General features: G+C 39.3%; 1 protein-coding gene and 1 long non-coding RNA gene across 4 annotated transcripts in view; both read left to right on the top strand.

Moving 5' to 3' along the window:
- Positions 1-244: 244 nt before the first annotated feature.
- LOC123506265 (origin recognition complex subunit 1-like) lies at positions 245-8,724 on the top strand. Of its 3 annotated transcripts, none has more exons than XM_045258205.1 (14): positions 245-596; positions 852-979; positions 1,616-1,705; positions 1,887-1,981; positions 2,333-2,490; positions 2,572-2,690; positions 2,899-3,739; positions 4,685-4,930; positions 5,217-5,373; positions 5,642-5,785; positions 5,921-6,091; positions 6,512-6,774; positions 7,099-7,223; positions 8,177-8,724. In XM_045258205.1, the coding sequence occupies exons 1-14, from the start codon at positions 469-471 to the stop codon at positions 8,344-8,346; spliced, it is 2,835 nt and encodes a 944-aa protein (XP_045114140.1). In that variant the 5' UTR covers positions 245-468; the 3' UTR covers positions 8,347-8,724. The 3 variants fall into 3 exon arrangements, with proteins under 3 accessions (XP_045114140.1, XP_045114139.1, XP_045114138.1); XM_045258204.1 differs by having other exon boundaries at positions 1,884-1,981; XM_045258203.1 differs by having other exon boundaries at positions 2,333-2,690.
- A 2,553-nt stretch (positions 8,725-11,277) lies between these two features.
- The window catches only part of LOC123506301, a 54,294-nt gene continuing 49,051 nt past the window's right edge, over positions 11,278-16,520 (top strand). Inside the window, exon 1 of the long non-coding RNA XR_006675398.1 lies at positions 11,278-11,394. This is a non-coding gene — a long non-coding RNA (uncharacterized LOC123506301). The remainder of the gene's footprint in view (positions 11,395-16,520) is intronic.

The following is a 16,520-nucleotide window of genomic DNA, read 5'->3' as shown; positions in this document are numbered from 1 at the left end:
AAGGCACTGTTTCACTGTTTATAAAAAAAAAAACCGTGTAACTTTAACATGGACCTTTTGAATATCTATATATCGTGTCCACATATTTAAATTATCCAAAGGAGCGTAGAATAGTTATGGAATATTCTCTGTTCTGAATATCACTAGGAAATCACTCAAAAGAAGATAATTATTAACTCCGCTAAATGCATTACATATTTACCAAACGGCTGATGTTGACAATAATCAGCTGTGAGCTCGACGATTCCCGCCAAAATTGGGCTTAAGCATCAGTCGTGAAGTTCCTTGCCGAGTGAAATAAGAAGCTAATACCCACTTCATTCAGCATAATATTAAAAAGATGAGGTATCGTTGAATAAGTGAAGATTCTGCCATCCATGTAGAACGCTCAAACGACGAATAAGACAGCAAGATCTTGGAAATACAAAGCAGTGTTGTGGCTGGCGAGTGGCTGACCCAACACACACAATGACAATCTCGGCAAGAATTCGTCAGAAAGTGAGAGGAGCAGGAAGTGCCTCGAGGTTTGCTTGGCGTGGAAAGCCCATTCAACCTTCCCGGAAAGAGCGACGGTTTGAAGACAAGACTTTCTATAGGTTAGTATTTTGTAGGTGCTTCTAATCAATCCTTAGTAGTTTGGTTAGGAAATCCAGCCATTAATTAATCCATTCAATACTGGGGCACATTTTTACCTTGAGATTTTGTGTACGATTAGACCACTTTATTGACATTAAGAAGGACCTATGGAGGTCAGAAGGTTAATGGCTAGAGTCATGGTATTCAAGGGTTAAAATCCTCTACTGATTCAAACATTACAACAGGAGAAATAATGGTGTACTCTTAATTTCCAGGGGATTTGTTCTTGGCTCCACTGGAATAGAAGAAGGCGACTGTGTTTTCATCAGGAATTCAGATGCTGTGGATGCTGAAGACGTCAACAGCTGTGATATTGCCAGGGTTGTCAGGTGCTACGACAATGGTTAATATCATTCAGTGTTTGAAATCATTTTGCTAGTGTTTATGACTCATTTAGTTTCCTTTCCTTCCGGCTCACAACCGGAGTTACGGGCACAGCAAGACAAATGGTTGAGTCTCTTAATGTGTAGCCCCTGTTCACCTAGTAGCAACTAGATATGGGATGTAATTCTAGGGGTTGTGGCCTTGCTGCCCCAGTGTGTGGTTTTTTACAAAGATTTCTTACCAAGATGAGGGTGTTGATCCCTCATCAGTCTCTTCTGCATCTTCCAACCAAAACTACTAGTGTACCGTTGGAGGACTGCAGGATGATTGGCTAGTTTTAGATGCAGAACATAACTCACATAAAGATCTAGCTAACAATACTCATAAAGATAATGACCCAGGAATTGTTCAAGCAAATGTTTGAAGGACTGGAGAGATTGAGCTGACACAACTATTTCAGGTAGAGAATTCCAGATATGTGGTGTGTGGTGTGGTCTCAGTCCTACCCAGAGATTGGTCTCTTAACTCTGAGGTCTTTCCATAAAGTAAAGGCTGGCTGGGTGACCAGCAGGCATTCGTGGTGAATCATACACAAATAGTGTTAATTTTTCCCATTGTATTACACACAAATCAAGGCACTGAACTGCTTTTCCAGGTGAACGAAAGAACAACAACCGGATGCAAGTCCAGTGGTACTCCAGAATTGAAGATGTCAAGCCAAGTCACTTGAAAGACATCCAGGAAGGTGTGTAATATGTCTTCTTGTAAGTTGTGTTAGATACACATGCATATATGTAGTACTTTAAAACCTTAATGTAATTTTTTTATTAGAGTTATTAGAATTTGAATAGGTAACTTTATTGAGGTCATTTAATGTTAATTGATGTTTGAATATATTATGTGTTATGCAATATTGTGATTAGCAGGCTTGTGTCCTCCTGATGCTTCACTGGAGTTGGTGAGAGATGAAAGACCATTTCCAACTGACGTCGATGCTGAAACCATTCATAGTCTTTGTTGTGTAAGTGTCTCAGCTTTATTGGTCTTTAATTATACAAGAATATACTATCAGCAGGCCTTTTTATGATGTGGAAGTCTTTGAAAACTATTTGTGGTCAGAATATGAGCTTCAACAGCCAAGAATAGAATGAGGATGGCATAAATGATAATACAAGTATGCTGGAGTGTGAAGTGGATGTATTTATAACTAGAAGCATATAAACATCCAGATGTTATGGGAATGTTTAGTGCTGATATTGATATGACTGAAAAGTTGCCTTCTCTGAATTTAAAAAAAATTATCAATGTAGTGAATGCTTTGTTAAAATTTTTGTTGCTATGAACATATTGAGAGGTTACTTTAATATTTCAGGTGAAAGAGGTAGTGTGTGGTGTGTCCCCAAGAAGCGTGTCTCTGCCTTGGGAGTGCCAAGTGCCATTCTTTGTGTGTCGCTTCAGGTATGCTGGGAAGAGGCCTCGTCTCTTGCCCATTGAGAATGTTCAAGAATCACAACAAACTCCAGCTAAAAGGTTTGTTATTAAAACTGCATTTATCTTGAACTACACAGCTTGTTTATCTTGGATATTTCATTGTACTTTTCCACTTTTCAGAAGGAATACTCGCAGATCTCTCGCTGTGGATTTAAACAACATTGAAACTGCCTCACCCAAAAGAAGGATGCAAAAAACTTCTGAAGAGGAAATGGGAAAAGAAAATTTGGAAGAAAAAGGTGATTGTGTATCAGAAGTATTTGTTTCTTAAGTTTTAAGCCTATATATGAAAGTGTATAAGAATTGAATTAAGAAAATAGTAAATTGTATCTAAATTTACTGAATTTTTTTTGTTCAAGTATAACAAAATGATCCTTTGAGGACCATAGTGCAATTACTATCAAAATATAAATAATGTAATGATATATGCAATTAATTTTTTCTCAGGTTCAAAACTGACCAACAAACCTGAAACTAGAAAAGAGTCCAAGTCACCTTTGAAAGCCATCAATCGTGCAGCTCACAATGAGATTGCTTTGTCTCCGAGTCTCAAACGAAAAGCCTCAGAAACAGAGTTGTGTAATGAAAGGAAGAAATCTCGATTAGCTTCAGAGTATGCCGAAAATTCACACAAAGAGATGTCTCGAGTGATCAGTGATGAGGATGCAACGGTGGTGGAAAGACACACCTCCTCTGGCCGCAAACTTAAGATCCTTTGTTATCGTAAACTCAGTGACGGTGTGATTGACACAAAGGGAAACCCAACACCTTGGTCACCTGAACCTAAACCCACAAAGCCTTTACCATCTCCAGATGCAAACTCAAAGTCTTCACCTTCAAAATCCAGATGTTCAGTTGCTAAAAATTCATCTATAAAGGAAATAGGAAAGATTCGTGCCCTGAAAGATAATGAAATAGATTCTATATTGGTCAGTGATGATAATGAAAGTGAATCTGACATGGATGATGATCATGAAGACAAAAACTGTAAATCTTCAAGCAAAAACACTAAAGTTTCTATACTGAAAGATTCTACTAGTGATACTCTAAACAATTCTCATAAGCCAATTTCAAAGGGTCACAAGAATTATTCTGAAGAGTTAGAGCCACTGCCTGAGATGATAACACCTAAGAAAAGTAAAAAGCACACTGTCAAGTCTAAAAGTACTGTCAAGAAGAGATTTAAATGTGAAGAATGTGCCTTGTCATTTTCCTCTCGTGCTGAATTACGGGACCACGATGAAGAGGAACATGATGATTTCGAACCCATCTCCAAAACTCCCAGCAGGTAACTAGAATTTCTGGTTTAATTTATTCACACATTGAGTTTGGATTATCTTCCTCTGTGAAGATCTGTTTTTAACTCCTTCGGTATTCGGACACATTTTTACCATGAACTTTGGGTATGGTTAAACAGTTTTATTGAAGCAAAAACAGATAAGGGAATGTTTCTTTTGTCTGCCTTTTCCTGTCATCATTGATCTGTGTCCATTCCTTAGCCTTAATTTATCACCCTCACAGGAACATTATATTCTCCTGATCTTAACTCTCTTTAGCATTGGGACACATTTTTACCATGAGTTTTGGGTATCATTAGACAGTTTTATTAACATTAAAAGGGTCTATGGAGTTCAGAAGATTAATGGCCAAAATCTTCACTATTTTAATCCCTACATGAATTTCTGAGGCTGTATAAATCACCAGATAGTAAGCAGAGTAAATATGGAAATGCATCATGGTACTGAGGGGATTAGTGTATACACAGGTGATGGAAATTTGTGCATTGGAATTGTCAGACATCTGTTTCTCTTTCTCTCCAAGTGCCACATTACATTGCTAGTCTCTCACATTTAGATCATGAAATATTTTATCCTTATAAGAAACACTTAATGCCTTGTTCTTGATAGGTTCACAGTTTTACACTTCATACATGTGTGTTTCTTGGTGCAGAACAACATATGTATTCAGTGAATGTGTCTCAGCCCTAGGATGTGAAGCATTTCACAGTTAGCTAATGGCTGGAGGAGTGTTGAGGAAGACTTGTATGTCTGTCCTTTGTAATATCATTGTTCTCATCTTGGCAAAATTTACTAATAAATTTATAGATTAAGAGTGAAAGGAATAATTAGTGTTGTATAATAATGTGAGAATATTTCCTTATGTTTTCTGCTTATGTATGAACTGTTAAGCAGAGATTTACACATCTTGAATGCACTTATATGTGTCTCCTCAGAGCAGCAAAGAAGAAGACTTCAGCTCGCACCCCATCACAAGCTGCAGCAAGTCCCCATAGCCGCACTGTCCCAAAAATGCCTTCCCGGACTAACCCCGTGATGCAGCCAGGCACCCCACTGGAGTTGGCCCGTGCCCGGCTACACGTCTCTGCTGTACCCGACTCCCTGCCGTGTCGAGAAAATGAATTTCAAGATGTGTACTCGTTCGTTGAGGGAAAGCTGTTTGATGGCACTGGAGGATGCATGTAAGTGTTGTGTATAGAAGTGGACTATATTTAGTGATAATCTTTTGATATATGATTAAAATTTTTAAAGGTATAATGAAAAAGTTCTTAGAGAATCAGGGTGTCCTTAATATTTACAATCTGGTCTTCAAAGGCTTCTGTAAGGAATATGTTAACTATCAAGGAATTTTCTTTACTTGATGTCCCTTAATGCATGGAAAGGAGAAATTATATGTTTTAGTGAGTTGATGATGCATGGACACCAGAGAAATTCACACTTTAGATGTATTCTTTGATTATTGTGCAGGTATATAAGTGGAGTGCCCGGCACTGGGAAAACTGCCACTGTGAGGGAAGTGGTGCGCCTTCTGCTACAGTGCAGCCAGGATGGGGATCTACCATCCTTCTCTTTTCTGGAGATCAATGCCCTCAAGCTGACAGAGCCCCACCAGTTATGGGTCCAGGTAAGATTGTTGTAAGTTTTATTGCCTGGCAAATTACCACATGTTTGTAATAACAGTTCCATTTGTATAGTATTGAGTATCAGTGTTATGGTAAATGACTTGATCAGAATGATTGATGATTATGAATAAGGTCTTCAAAAATTTTTCAGTAGAAATTTGGAAATGAAAGAATGGATAAAGTATGTCAGAGAAAACTAGATTCTCCAGTGAGATAGAAAACATATTCAAAGCTCAGAACTGTAGGTGGATAATTCCTTTTACTCTTCAGGTGTGGAAAGGCTTGACAGGAAGCAAAGTGACAGCAGAACATGCTTCATCCCTCCTTGAGAAAAGATTTTCCACACCTGCACCAAGACGGGATCCTACACTACTCTTGGTTGATGAGCTGGACATGTTATGGACTCGCAAGCAGGTACACACGTCATGCAAGCTTTCACACAGACAGTCATATTTCTCACACAAAAGCAAGTGTCAAGACATTTCTTACATCTATGCACTGTGTCTGTCCTGATGATTCTTTGATGATTATTAGAAGTTTTATCCTCAGGATGTGATGTACAATCTTTTTGACTGGCCATCACGACCTGGAAGCAAGCTGGTGGTGGTGGCCATTGCCAATACCATGGACCTGCCTGAGCGGATCATGAAGAACCGTGTATCCTCCCGGCTTGGCCTCACCAGGATGACTTTCCAACCATACACTCACACACAGCTCCAGGTATAGCCACCACTACACTGCTTCCTGTCTGTTTTTGAGGCAGTACAGTTCATTTCCATTTTGGCTGATCAAGACACAGGAATATTCTGATATGTTCTTGACTGCTTCCTAACCTGATCACTTTCCTTAATTTGTGAAACTGTTCTTTTTATTGATTGACTCTGACCAGACTCTTGTTTTTGTTTGCTGCATTGCCTTGAAATCCAGCCATGCTGATGTGCTCCTGACATGTCTGCTGAGTTGGAGGACCTGAGAATCTGCTATTTTGATTGGTCCTGAAATACTATTGTATTGTGTCCTTGTCTGACATCTCTCTCTTTTTGTAGAGTGCATAACAATTGTTTCTTACATGGAAACATAATTTAGGTAATACATATTCATCTGAGATAATAAGTAATAAAATGTCTTTTGTCTTTGCAGGAGATTGTCACATCTCGGCTGCTTGGCATTCCAGCGTTTGATCCTGGTGCAATACAGTTGGTATCACGAAAAGTTGCAGCATTATCTGGAGATGCCAGGCGAGCTCTTGACATTTGCCGTCGAGCAACAGAAATTGCCGAAACAAGTAAACTGCCTCCCAGTCCGTCCAAGTCCCCCTTAAAGAGAGCAGCTCTGGTTGGCATGCTGCATGTTGATCAGGCAATAAGAGAGATGTTCACCTCACCCAAGATTGCAGCTATCAGGTAATGTGGATGACACACACAGACAGCTCTCCATCACATGATTTGTTTTCATCTTCATTACTGTAACAGACATGTGAATACTGAGATGTGGGCATGCCTTATCTACTACCACCCTATGTACATGAGGAAATGGATTAGTTACTTAGAGTATCCCTCCTTATCACCAGCAATATCAGCCTTTATAATACCACTGCAAGAATCAAAGCCACCTTTAGTATGTCATATCCTTGAAGAAATTAAGTGCATGTTGTAATTGTGTATAGATGATTGTGTGGTGTTTTCATCAAGACTTCATAAATTTAGAGGGATTGTATGTGTTTTCAGAAGTTGCAGTGTGATGGAGCAGCTCATTCTGAAGGCAGTGGTGGCTGAGTTCATTCGCACAGGGGTGGAAGAGGCTCAGTTTGGACGTGTGATGGATCAGTTTGTCTCACTCTGCAGGTTTGACGGTAAGTATTGACATTGTTAATATTTGTGTTTATCTAGACAGATGTGTAGAGTGGATGGTAGGGAAATGCAAGCTGGTGCAAGGGCAAAGAATATAGTGCATACCTTGCATCAGCTTGTGTTTCCCTACCACCCAGTGTTAATTATGGTTATAACTAAGGTTAATAATATGCCTATTAGGTTTTTTTTTGATAAACGCCTGTATTCAGAAATGTCTTCCTCTCTCACTACAACAATTTCCAAGAGCACAGAGATGATTTGCCAGATTTTTAAGACAATTTCTCCTTTTAGTAAACTAGAAATATTGCCAATCCATCATCAGAACCATAGAAAACATGAGTATATTCAACTGGAGACTTTAGAAAGCAGTGATGGTGAGAGAGCAAAGCCCTTCAGAATATGTACAGGCCAAAGTGATAGTTGCAATCCACAGCTCCTCATCCACCTGATACAAAGTGGAGGTTCATAAGTGACTCCTTTCCAGAAGAAGCCTATGCTGTTTATCACTAGAGAGGCAACACACGTGCTGCAACACACCCCTGAACCATTTATTATTTGGCTGGGGACTAAATCATATCATCATAACCAGAACTAGTAAAGTGGTGTGATTCAGTCCACAGTGAAACCAATGAATAGCTCAGAAGTGTGTTGGCTTGAATGTGTTGCCTTGTGATAGCCAGTGTGGGCCTCTATCTACAAAGGCTCCACTCCTCAACTTTGCCTTGACGTGGGTGTGTTAAAATATGTGGACTGTGAGTGTACAACCAGTCAGACTTGTCTTGACTCACTCTGTCTTCGTTAGAGCAATTATTATGCTTTAAACAATGTATCTTATTGAGAAGTAATAAATTAAATTCATATATTATTCTTTTATTTATTTTTTTGGGATTGGTTTCTTGATTTATTTTCATTTCTTCTATTTATACATTCATGTATTTGTTCTCTCTTTGTGTAGGTATGAAGCCTCCGTGCACATCTGTAGTGATGATGCTTGTGAATCACCTGACATCTCAGCGCCTGATCCTCACTGAGCACTCTCGCAATGACATCCTGATGCGGCTGCGGCTTAACATTTCCACAGACGACGTGTCCTACGCCCTGCAGAGCACTCCTGAGGCACGGTAAACTCAGACTCGTGGAGATTTTTATGTTGCTGTTTTTAATCCATACTTTTGATCATCTAACATCATCTTTTATTTAAAAACTTCAAATGAGAACATGGATGAAAAAACTTATTGACTTTACAAGCAATGAGTTTTTATATTGTGTTGTAGTAATTTTATTCTTTTAAATATTCTTTTGTGTCATCACTGTAACTGACTTGTGGTCTTTCATATAATTTATTTTAATATCACTAATTTTATTAAGTTTTACTCAATTTTTTATTGCTGATTTTAAATACAGAACCATTTTTCATCCTTAATATTTCAACATTGTAAATAAGACAACATTTGGCACATGTATTTGTACGAGTATGTACACCATTAAAGCCGAACAATAAAATATCATTGGTTTTATTAGTGAATGGCTGACTCTGGAATGTTAACCCTGAGATGCATTTTTATCACGATGTTTTAGTATGAGCAGAGAATTTTATTTACATTAGAAGGTGTCTATAGAGGTCAAAAGATTAATGGCTGCAGTCTTTACTATTTTAATCCCCGTGTAAGTATCTGAAGCTGTATAAAATCTCTCAGATAGTAACCAGAATGAATATGAAAACGTAGCATGGTACTGAAGAGATTAATGGTTCTTGTGTTTAGCGGGTGTATGTGTGAAGGAATGGTCAAGTGGGGCAACAATGGTACCATTTGTGCCTTCATAGAAACAAAATATTGAAGTGATAACAAATTCCGAAGTGGAGTCAAGTTCCGTTTTATTAATAGCCGTAACTTTTTGCAGTGTAATTAACGTTATTATGTTTGTAAAAAAGAAAATGTGCGTAAATTAGAGACAGAAATGGCTGAGAGAAGTAACAGAAAAAGCAGCATCAGCCACCGGACTCCTTGAACTCCACCAATCGGCAGAGTGCGTAGACCGTAGTAATCTTCAATTAAAGTGGATTAAATGTCACTTGATCCGCCACGAGAGGCAGTCCACCGTGGAGGGTATGCGTACTGGCCCTGCCGTAATCAGGTGGGAGATAAGGAAGTAAAGAAAAGGATAAATGGGAAGTGAAATAAAAAAAAAGTTAAAAAGGCAGTTATGGAATGGAAGGGAGGAAAAGCGGTCTCCAAGTGGAAGGCAATGAGAGAGTAGAATTTGTGGCGGAGATCAGAAACGTCAATAGGATTTCCCTCCTCTGGCTAATTGTTATTTTTTTTTTACTTTACGTAGGGAAGAGGGCCAGGCCAAAGGGCAAAAAAAAAAAGAAAGTAAAAAAAAGGCCCACTTGAGCGCTGGCTCTCCAAAGAGTACAAAAAGTGCCAAAACCGTCAGCCAGAATTAGGGGAGCAAATGCCTCGATACCTCCCTCTTATAAGAAGACAAGTTGTAGGAATTCGGAAATACAGATGCAGGGAGGGAGTTCCAGAGTTTACCAGTGAAAGGGATGAATGATTGAGGGTACTGGTTGACTCTTGCATTAGAGAGTTGGACAGAATAGGGATGAGAGGAAGAAGAAAGCCTTGTGCAGCGTGGCCGCAGGGGGAGGCATGCAGTTAGCAAGATCAGTAGAACAGTTACCATGAAAATAGCGATCAAATATAGAAAGGGATGCAACATTTCGGCGGTGAGAAAAAGACTGAAGACAGTTAGTCAGAGGAGGGAGTTGATGAGACGAAGAGCTTTCGATTCCACCCTATCAAGCAAAGCTGTGTGACTGGAACCCCCAAACATGCGAAGAGTACTCCATACAGGGACGGATAAGGCCCTTATACAGAGTAAGCAGTTGGAGGGCGAGAAAAACTGTCGGAGACGCCTCAGAACACCTAACTTCATAGAAGCTGTTTTAGCAAGAGATGAGATGTGAAGTTTCCAGTTAAGATTATGAGCAAAGGACAGACCGAGGATATTCATTGTGGAAGAGGAGACAGTTGAGTGTCATTGAAGAAGAGGGATAGTTGTCTGGAAGGTTGTGTCGAGTTGATAGATGGAGGAATTGAGTTTTGAGGCATTGAAAACTACTAGATTTTCTCTGCCCCAATCTGAAATCTTAGAAAGATCGGAAGTCAGGCGTTCCGTGGCGTCCCCGCGTGATCTGTTGACTTCCTGAAGGGTTGGACGTCTCTGAAAGAACGTGGAAAGATGTAGGGTGTATCATCAGCGTAAGAGTGGATAGGGCAAGAAGTTTGGTTAAGAAGGTCATTAATGAATAATAGGAAAAGAGTGGGTGACAGGACAGAACCCTGAGGAACACCACTATTAATAGGTTTAGGAGAAGAACAGTAGCCGTCTACCACAGCAGCAATAGAGCGGTCGGAAAGGAAACTTGAGATAAAGTTGCAGAGAGAAGGATAGAAGCCGTAGGAGGGCAGTTTTGAAATCAAAGTTTTATGCCAGACTCTATCAAAAGCTTTTGATATGTCTAACGCAACCGCAAAAGTTTCACCGAAATCTCTAAAAAAGATAATTGACTCGCTAGTATCGTCATGTGTGTGTGTGTGTGTGTGTGTGTGTGTGTGTGTGTGTGTGTGTGTGTGTGTGTCAGTGGCCAAGCAGTGCCGTGCCTCGTAAATTCTCTGCTCTTCCTTAATCAAGAATTACTATATTTCTACTGAAAGGTCAAACTGTGCAAATAAAGACAAGGCTGTACTAGCAAAGCTCCACTGCCTGTATCAAAACTGTGATAACTTTCGTAATTATAAACAATTAAAGTACTAATAAGAGCTCATCAAGGAATGAACTTGTAGACTTGAGCTAAAAATATTCCCAGATATACTCGTAACAACTTCCATGATCAAACCAAGCGGTCACTTGCTACTGTACGTAATGAAATGCTGCCCCGGTGCTGAATACCTACAGTTTCGCTTTACAGATTCCCTGAGAAGTTGAGAACACTGCGTTCGAAGCTTTGTTGGATCGCCGAAATGGAGAGAAGTGAACACCGGTCATAGCAGGATGGCAGTACCCGCGTGGAAGGCCGAGGTGGCAGTGAGTGGTGGTGTTTGGCTTTGTGCGTTCCATGAGTCTGTGAAATTGAGCTGCAGCGCGTCATTCATCAACACAGAGGCGGTGAGTGTCCTCCGTTCATGTGCTGGAAGTTCATGTGAGGAAGTGTTCAGAGCGAGATAAGGAAGGAAAGCAGGAAAGAAAGATAGGAGTGGAGTGAGGAAGAGTAACAAGAGAGGAGCTTAGGTAGAAGTGTTGAAAGCGAGGCAAGGAAGGAAGGAAGGCAGGAAAGAAAGGCAGGAGTGGATTGCGGAGTAGTAAAAGAGGAGCTTAGGTAGTCTTTCCCTATACCAAACAGCCACGCATTGTTGCAAAGGTAAAGAGTCATAGTAGTTGAAGGCTAGTCAGTCTGTAGATGCATTGTATATGAAGGCAAGAACAAAATACATAGTGGGAAAGATCCTCTAAATTTTCACCATCTCGCTCAGTACAATTTCACGTAGTAGACCAGAGATGTCTCAAGGGGGACGCGTAGAACTGCTCATTACGTCACCTAATTTTTCCTCCCCTTCCTCCTTTCCTCTTCCTAACGTTTCTCCTTCCCTGCTCTTGTCAGCCTCCTTATGACCTTCGCCGCCACCACCACCACCACCACCACCATCACCACTACCATCTTGTCAGAATTCCATCGACCTTCGTCTGCGCCCCCGTCGGTCATTTTTCTTCCCGTGTTCGCCTGCCACTTTGCGTCGGTGTACAATTATCTTCCGTGTGTCAAAACGGAGGAAAAATATGAGAGAAGGAGAGGGAATGCAGTAGGGAGAATAGAATGCTATCAATTGAGAGAGAGAGAGAGAGAGAGAGAGAGAGAGAGAGAGAGAGAGAGAGAGAGAGAGAGAGAATTTCTGAATTTCAGCTTCTAGGCACGTAAGTAAATTGAATAAAGTAAGAAATATAAGATAATAATAACGGTGGAATAAAGTAAAACGTACAAAAGAAAATCAGGAAAAAGAAAATAATGAGAAATAAAAGATAAAAAGGAAAAAAAAAACAGGGTAACTAAGAAAAAATAATACAAGAAAGAGAATGACGAGGAAGAAAAAGGAAGAAGAGGAATAGGAGGAATATTATAAAAGAGTAAATCGAGGAAAGGGAGAGAGAGGCAAGAAGAGGAGGAAGAGGCATTGGAGAGAAGGATAGCATCGTCAAGGTGGGCGTCTGACTGTCACACGTAGAGGCAGGTGGCGGCAGCATGACAGTCTTGACAGATTTGCAGGGAAAACGTAATTATTCTCATCAAAATATTCGCAGGAGACGGGGAAGGGAAGGGAGGATGGGAGGAGGAGGAAGGGAGGCGGTAGGGGAGCAGCAGAGAAGCCTGGAGTGCAGGGGGAAGGGGAGGTGGGCGGCAGATTGAATTGAGGGAAGAGGAGGAAGAGGAGGAAGAGAACGAAGAGATGCTGTAAGGGAAGGAAAGGAAGGCATAGAGGAATAAATTTGAGGAAAGGGAAGGAAACAAAACAAGGGAAGAAGTAAAAGCTTTAGGAAAATTGTTGCTCATAGACTTATCTCACACACACACACACACACACACACACACACACACACACACACACACACACACACACACACACACACACACACACACACACACATCAAGAGAGAGAGAGAGAGAGAGAGAGAGAGAAGGGGAGGTCTGCAAAATCTGGGAGTTTAATTTCCTCTTAATCTTTTTATCATCTGAAATAGTTATTTTTACATTGCGAGATGGCTTTAAGTGGTTGAAGGGGGACAGAGTTACGAGAAGCTAGGGGCTGGGTGGGGCTGGGGAGATAGGACGGGTAGGGGGCGGCTGCGGGAGCTAGTGGGCGCTTACTCCCCGTGAACATTGATACATTACTACACTTTGATGAGGTGAGTTTACTGATTAGATAGCCAGACAATCTTGTGCTTCATGTAAGAACATTCATTTGCCTTTCCTCCAGTGCATTTCTTGTCTCATCCTTGCCCCGGGTTTTCTTCCTTCTTTCATGCTACAACTCTCCACTTTATCCAGATTTTTTCCTTCCTTTTCCTCAGTCTATATTTCCCTCCTCAGAAAATTTTAGTGCTGCTGTGTTGAGAGGTTTCATAATTTTCCATGCCACACGCGTCGGGCTTGGGTAGACAGATGTATTTTGACGAGTTCAGTGCAGCAGTCTCAGTCATTCATTCACTCTGGTAAAACTGGAACTTCCTGCCTGCTTCTGTATTTCCAACTTCCTATTTTTTTTTATTTAAGAAAGAGGGCCAGCCAAGGGTAAAAAAAAAAAGAAAAGATAAAGAAAAGGCCCACTTGAGTGCTGGTTTTGTAAAAAGAAGAAAAGCGTCAGCCAAAATTAGAGAGCAAATGCCTCGATACCTCGATGACTTCATTTAAGAGGGAGGTTTCAAAACATTCACCGCTTTTTGGTTAACTTTCTCGGACTTGCAAGGAAACTAGCAATTAGTAAGCCTTATTTTTCTTCGGCCAGTTTCCCCCTCTTACATAAAAAAAAAGTACATCTAAATAAAGTGTAGCGTTAGTATTGACAGGTCATAGTTATTTGTTGCATCATAGATTCTATATATATATATATATATATATATATATATATATATATATATATATATATATATATATATATATATATATATATATATATATATATATATATATATATATATATATATATATATATATATATATATATATATATATATATATATATATATATATATATATATATATATATATATATATATATATATATATATATATATATATATATATATATATATATATATATATATATATATATATATATATATATATATATATATATATATATATATATATATATATATATATATATATATATATATATATATATATATATATATATATATATATATATATATATATATATATATATATATATATATATATATATATATATATATATATATATATATATATATATATATATATATATATATATATATATATATATATATATATATATATATATATATATATATATATATATATATATATATATATATATATATATATATATATATATATATATATATATATATATATATATATATATATATATATATATATATATGTGTGTGTGTGTGTGTGTGTGTGTATATATATATATAGGTGAGATAATGTAACGGTCATCTGTGTGTGTGTGTGTGTGTGTGTGTGTGTGTGTGTGTGTGTGTGTGTGTGTGTGTGTGTGTATTTTCAACAGTTATCAAACACTTGGCATAACGAATCTCTTTTACTGCTAATGAAAAGAAAAAAGAAAAAACAACGTGGCCTAGATAGCGATTATTGTGAGCGGTGCCAGAGTTACATCACAGTGAGCGGCGAGCGACGGAGCGCGGCCTTTCTGCTGCTGCTATTCAATGGCGAGATTCTAAATTACTTTTTAGGGGAGACTCTAGAAAATAATTAAACTTTTATTACTCTTAAAGGGAGTTTTGAGAGAGAGAGAGAGAGAGAGAGAGAGAGAGAGAGAGAGAGAGAGATTTAATCGTGTAAGATATTTTGAAAAAGTTTCGTTATTTTCAATAATCTTTACCACAAGTTAGTATCCTTAGATAAATTTATGGTTTAATGAAATGAAGAATTTTTTGAGTTTTAGAAATGTTGAGCTTCCCTGCCTGGTTATACGCGTATTTACGTATAGCAGAACCCTCATTGACGTGACTTCTTGGATGGAAAGCTGCAAAGTGAAGTGCTGTACTGTGCAGCGAGACAATGGAAAACAGCGAGAACTGCAAAAGATTGAATCCATTGATCAATTAGGCCTTATCAAATAGTTGACACATTTTTAGATAATCACAAATTTCGAATAAGGTAAACTTTATCCAGCTTTTCATGGTTTTCATTACAAACTTTTCCTTTTTAACCTTTGATTCTGTGGGGCATCTCGGGCACACTCCTCTCTCCTAAGGCCTCCAGTCACACGCTCCGCTTTATTGAAGAGGCTCGGGAGGGCGGGGGAGAGAGAGAGTGGCGCCTTGCGTGGTAGAGGCGACGGTGGTGGCAATGGCACTGCACTGTGTCGGCGAGGAGACCGGAAGAGAAAGGGTAATGTCAGCATAACTAGACAGGACGTGCAACAAGGCCCCGTGTGTGTGTGTGTGTGTGTGTGTGTGTGTGTGTGTGTGTGTGTGTGTGTGTGCACGCGCTACACATCAAGTACCTCCGATGGTGACTTGATATCGAATCCTCGACTCACCTGCGTAATAAGAAGTGCCAGTCAGTTTGTCATCCCTCGAGGCAGGAAGGGAGAGAAGTGGAGAGGGGGAAATGCAATGAAAGGGAAGAGAGAGAGAGAGAGAGAGAGAGAGAGAGAGAGAGAGAGAGAGAGAGAGAGAGAGAGAGAGAGAGAGAGAGAGAGGGCGAATAAGAGAACAGTAGAGTGGAAATGTAAGATGGGAAGGAAGGAAAAGGTTACGAGTAGGAAGGGAGGAAGGGAGGGAGGAGGAATAGGGAGAGAGGAGGGGAGAGAAAGATGAAGGAAAGGAGAAGGGTGACAGGGATGTTGTTTACTACCTTCCCTCCCCTCACTTTCTCTCTCTCTCTCTCTCTCACTCTCTCTCTCTCTCTTCCTCCCTGATCTTTCATCTTTCCCTCAACACCACCCATCACTGTCGCCTGATTTATCATTTCTCTTGTGGCCCTGACGGCAATTTGTGAATAAAGCTTTACTCGTTTACTCTATATTTAATTTCTTACTATATATGTTATCAAATCTTTCTTGCTCGCTATGATACAATTTTTATATTAACCACGTCTTTATTTGTCTTTGTGGAATTCTTTTCTTGTGTGTATATCGGTCATTCCTTCCTTTTTTCTTCTTACATTGTTACTTGCTTTTTTCTCCTCCTCTTCAGCTCTTCCTATTGGTTTGGCCACATTTCTTCTCTCACAGAATGTGGCTCTGTTTTTTATTTAAGACATTAGTTCCCTCTTAATCCATTCAATACTGGGATACATTTCTACCTTGAGATTTGCGTATGATTAGGCCATTTCATTGATATTATGGAGATCTGAAGATTAATGGGCAGTCTTCACTATTGTAATGCACCACATAGGTTTCTGAAGCTGTATAAAGCCATCAAATAGTAAGCAGAATCAATATGAAAACGCGTCATGGTACTGAAGGGGTTAAAGTCTCTATTGGTTTGCCCATCTATCTGTCTAC

This window comes from Portunus trituberculatus, chromosome 19 (assembly GCF_017591435.1).
Source record: "Portunus trituberculatus isolate SZX2019 chromosome 19, ASM1759143v1, whole genome shotgun sequence".
Classification (NCBI taxonomy): Eukaryota; Metazoa; Arthropoda; class Malacostraca; order Decapoda; family Portunidae; genus Portunus; species Portunus trituberculatus.
The sequence above is the reverse complement of the archived record's forward strand: the minus strand, read 5'-3'. Positions and strand labels throughout refer to the sequence as shown.

Coding starts and splice junctions, on each gene's coding strand:
- LOC123506265 (XM_045258203.1), top strand. CDS start 469: ATGACAATCTCGGCAAGAATTCGTCAGAAAGTGAGAGGAGCAGGAAGT. Junction 980..1,615: donor TGTCAGGTGCTACGACAATG/GTTAATATCATT, acceptor CTGCTTTTCCAG/GTGAACGAAAGAACAACAAC. Junction 1,706..1,886: donor CTTGAAAGACATCCAGGAAG/GTGTGTAATATG, acceptor TGTGATTAGCAG/GCTTGTGTCCTCCTGATGCT.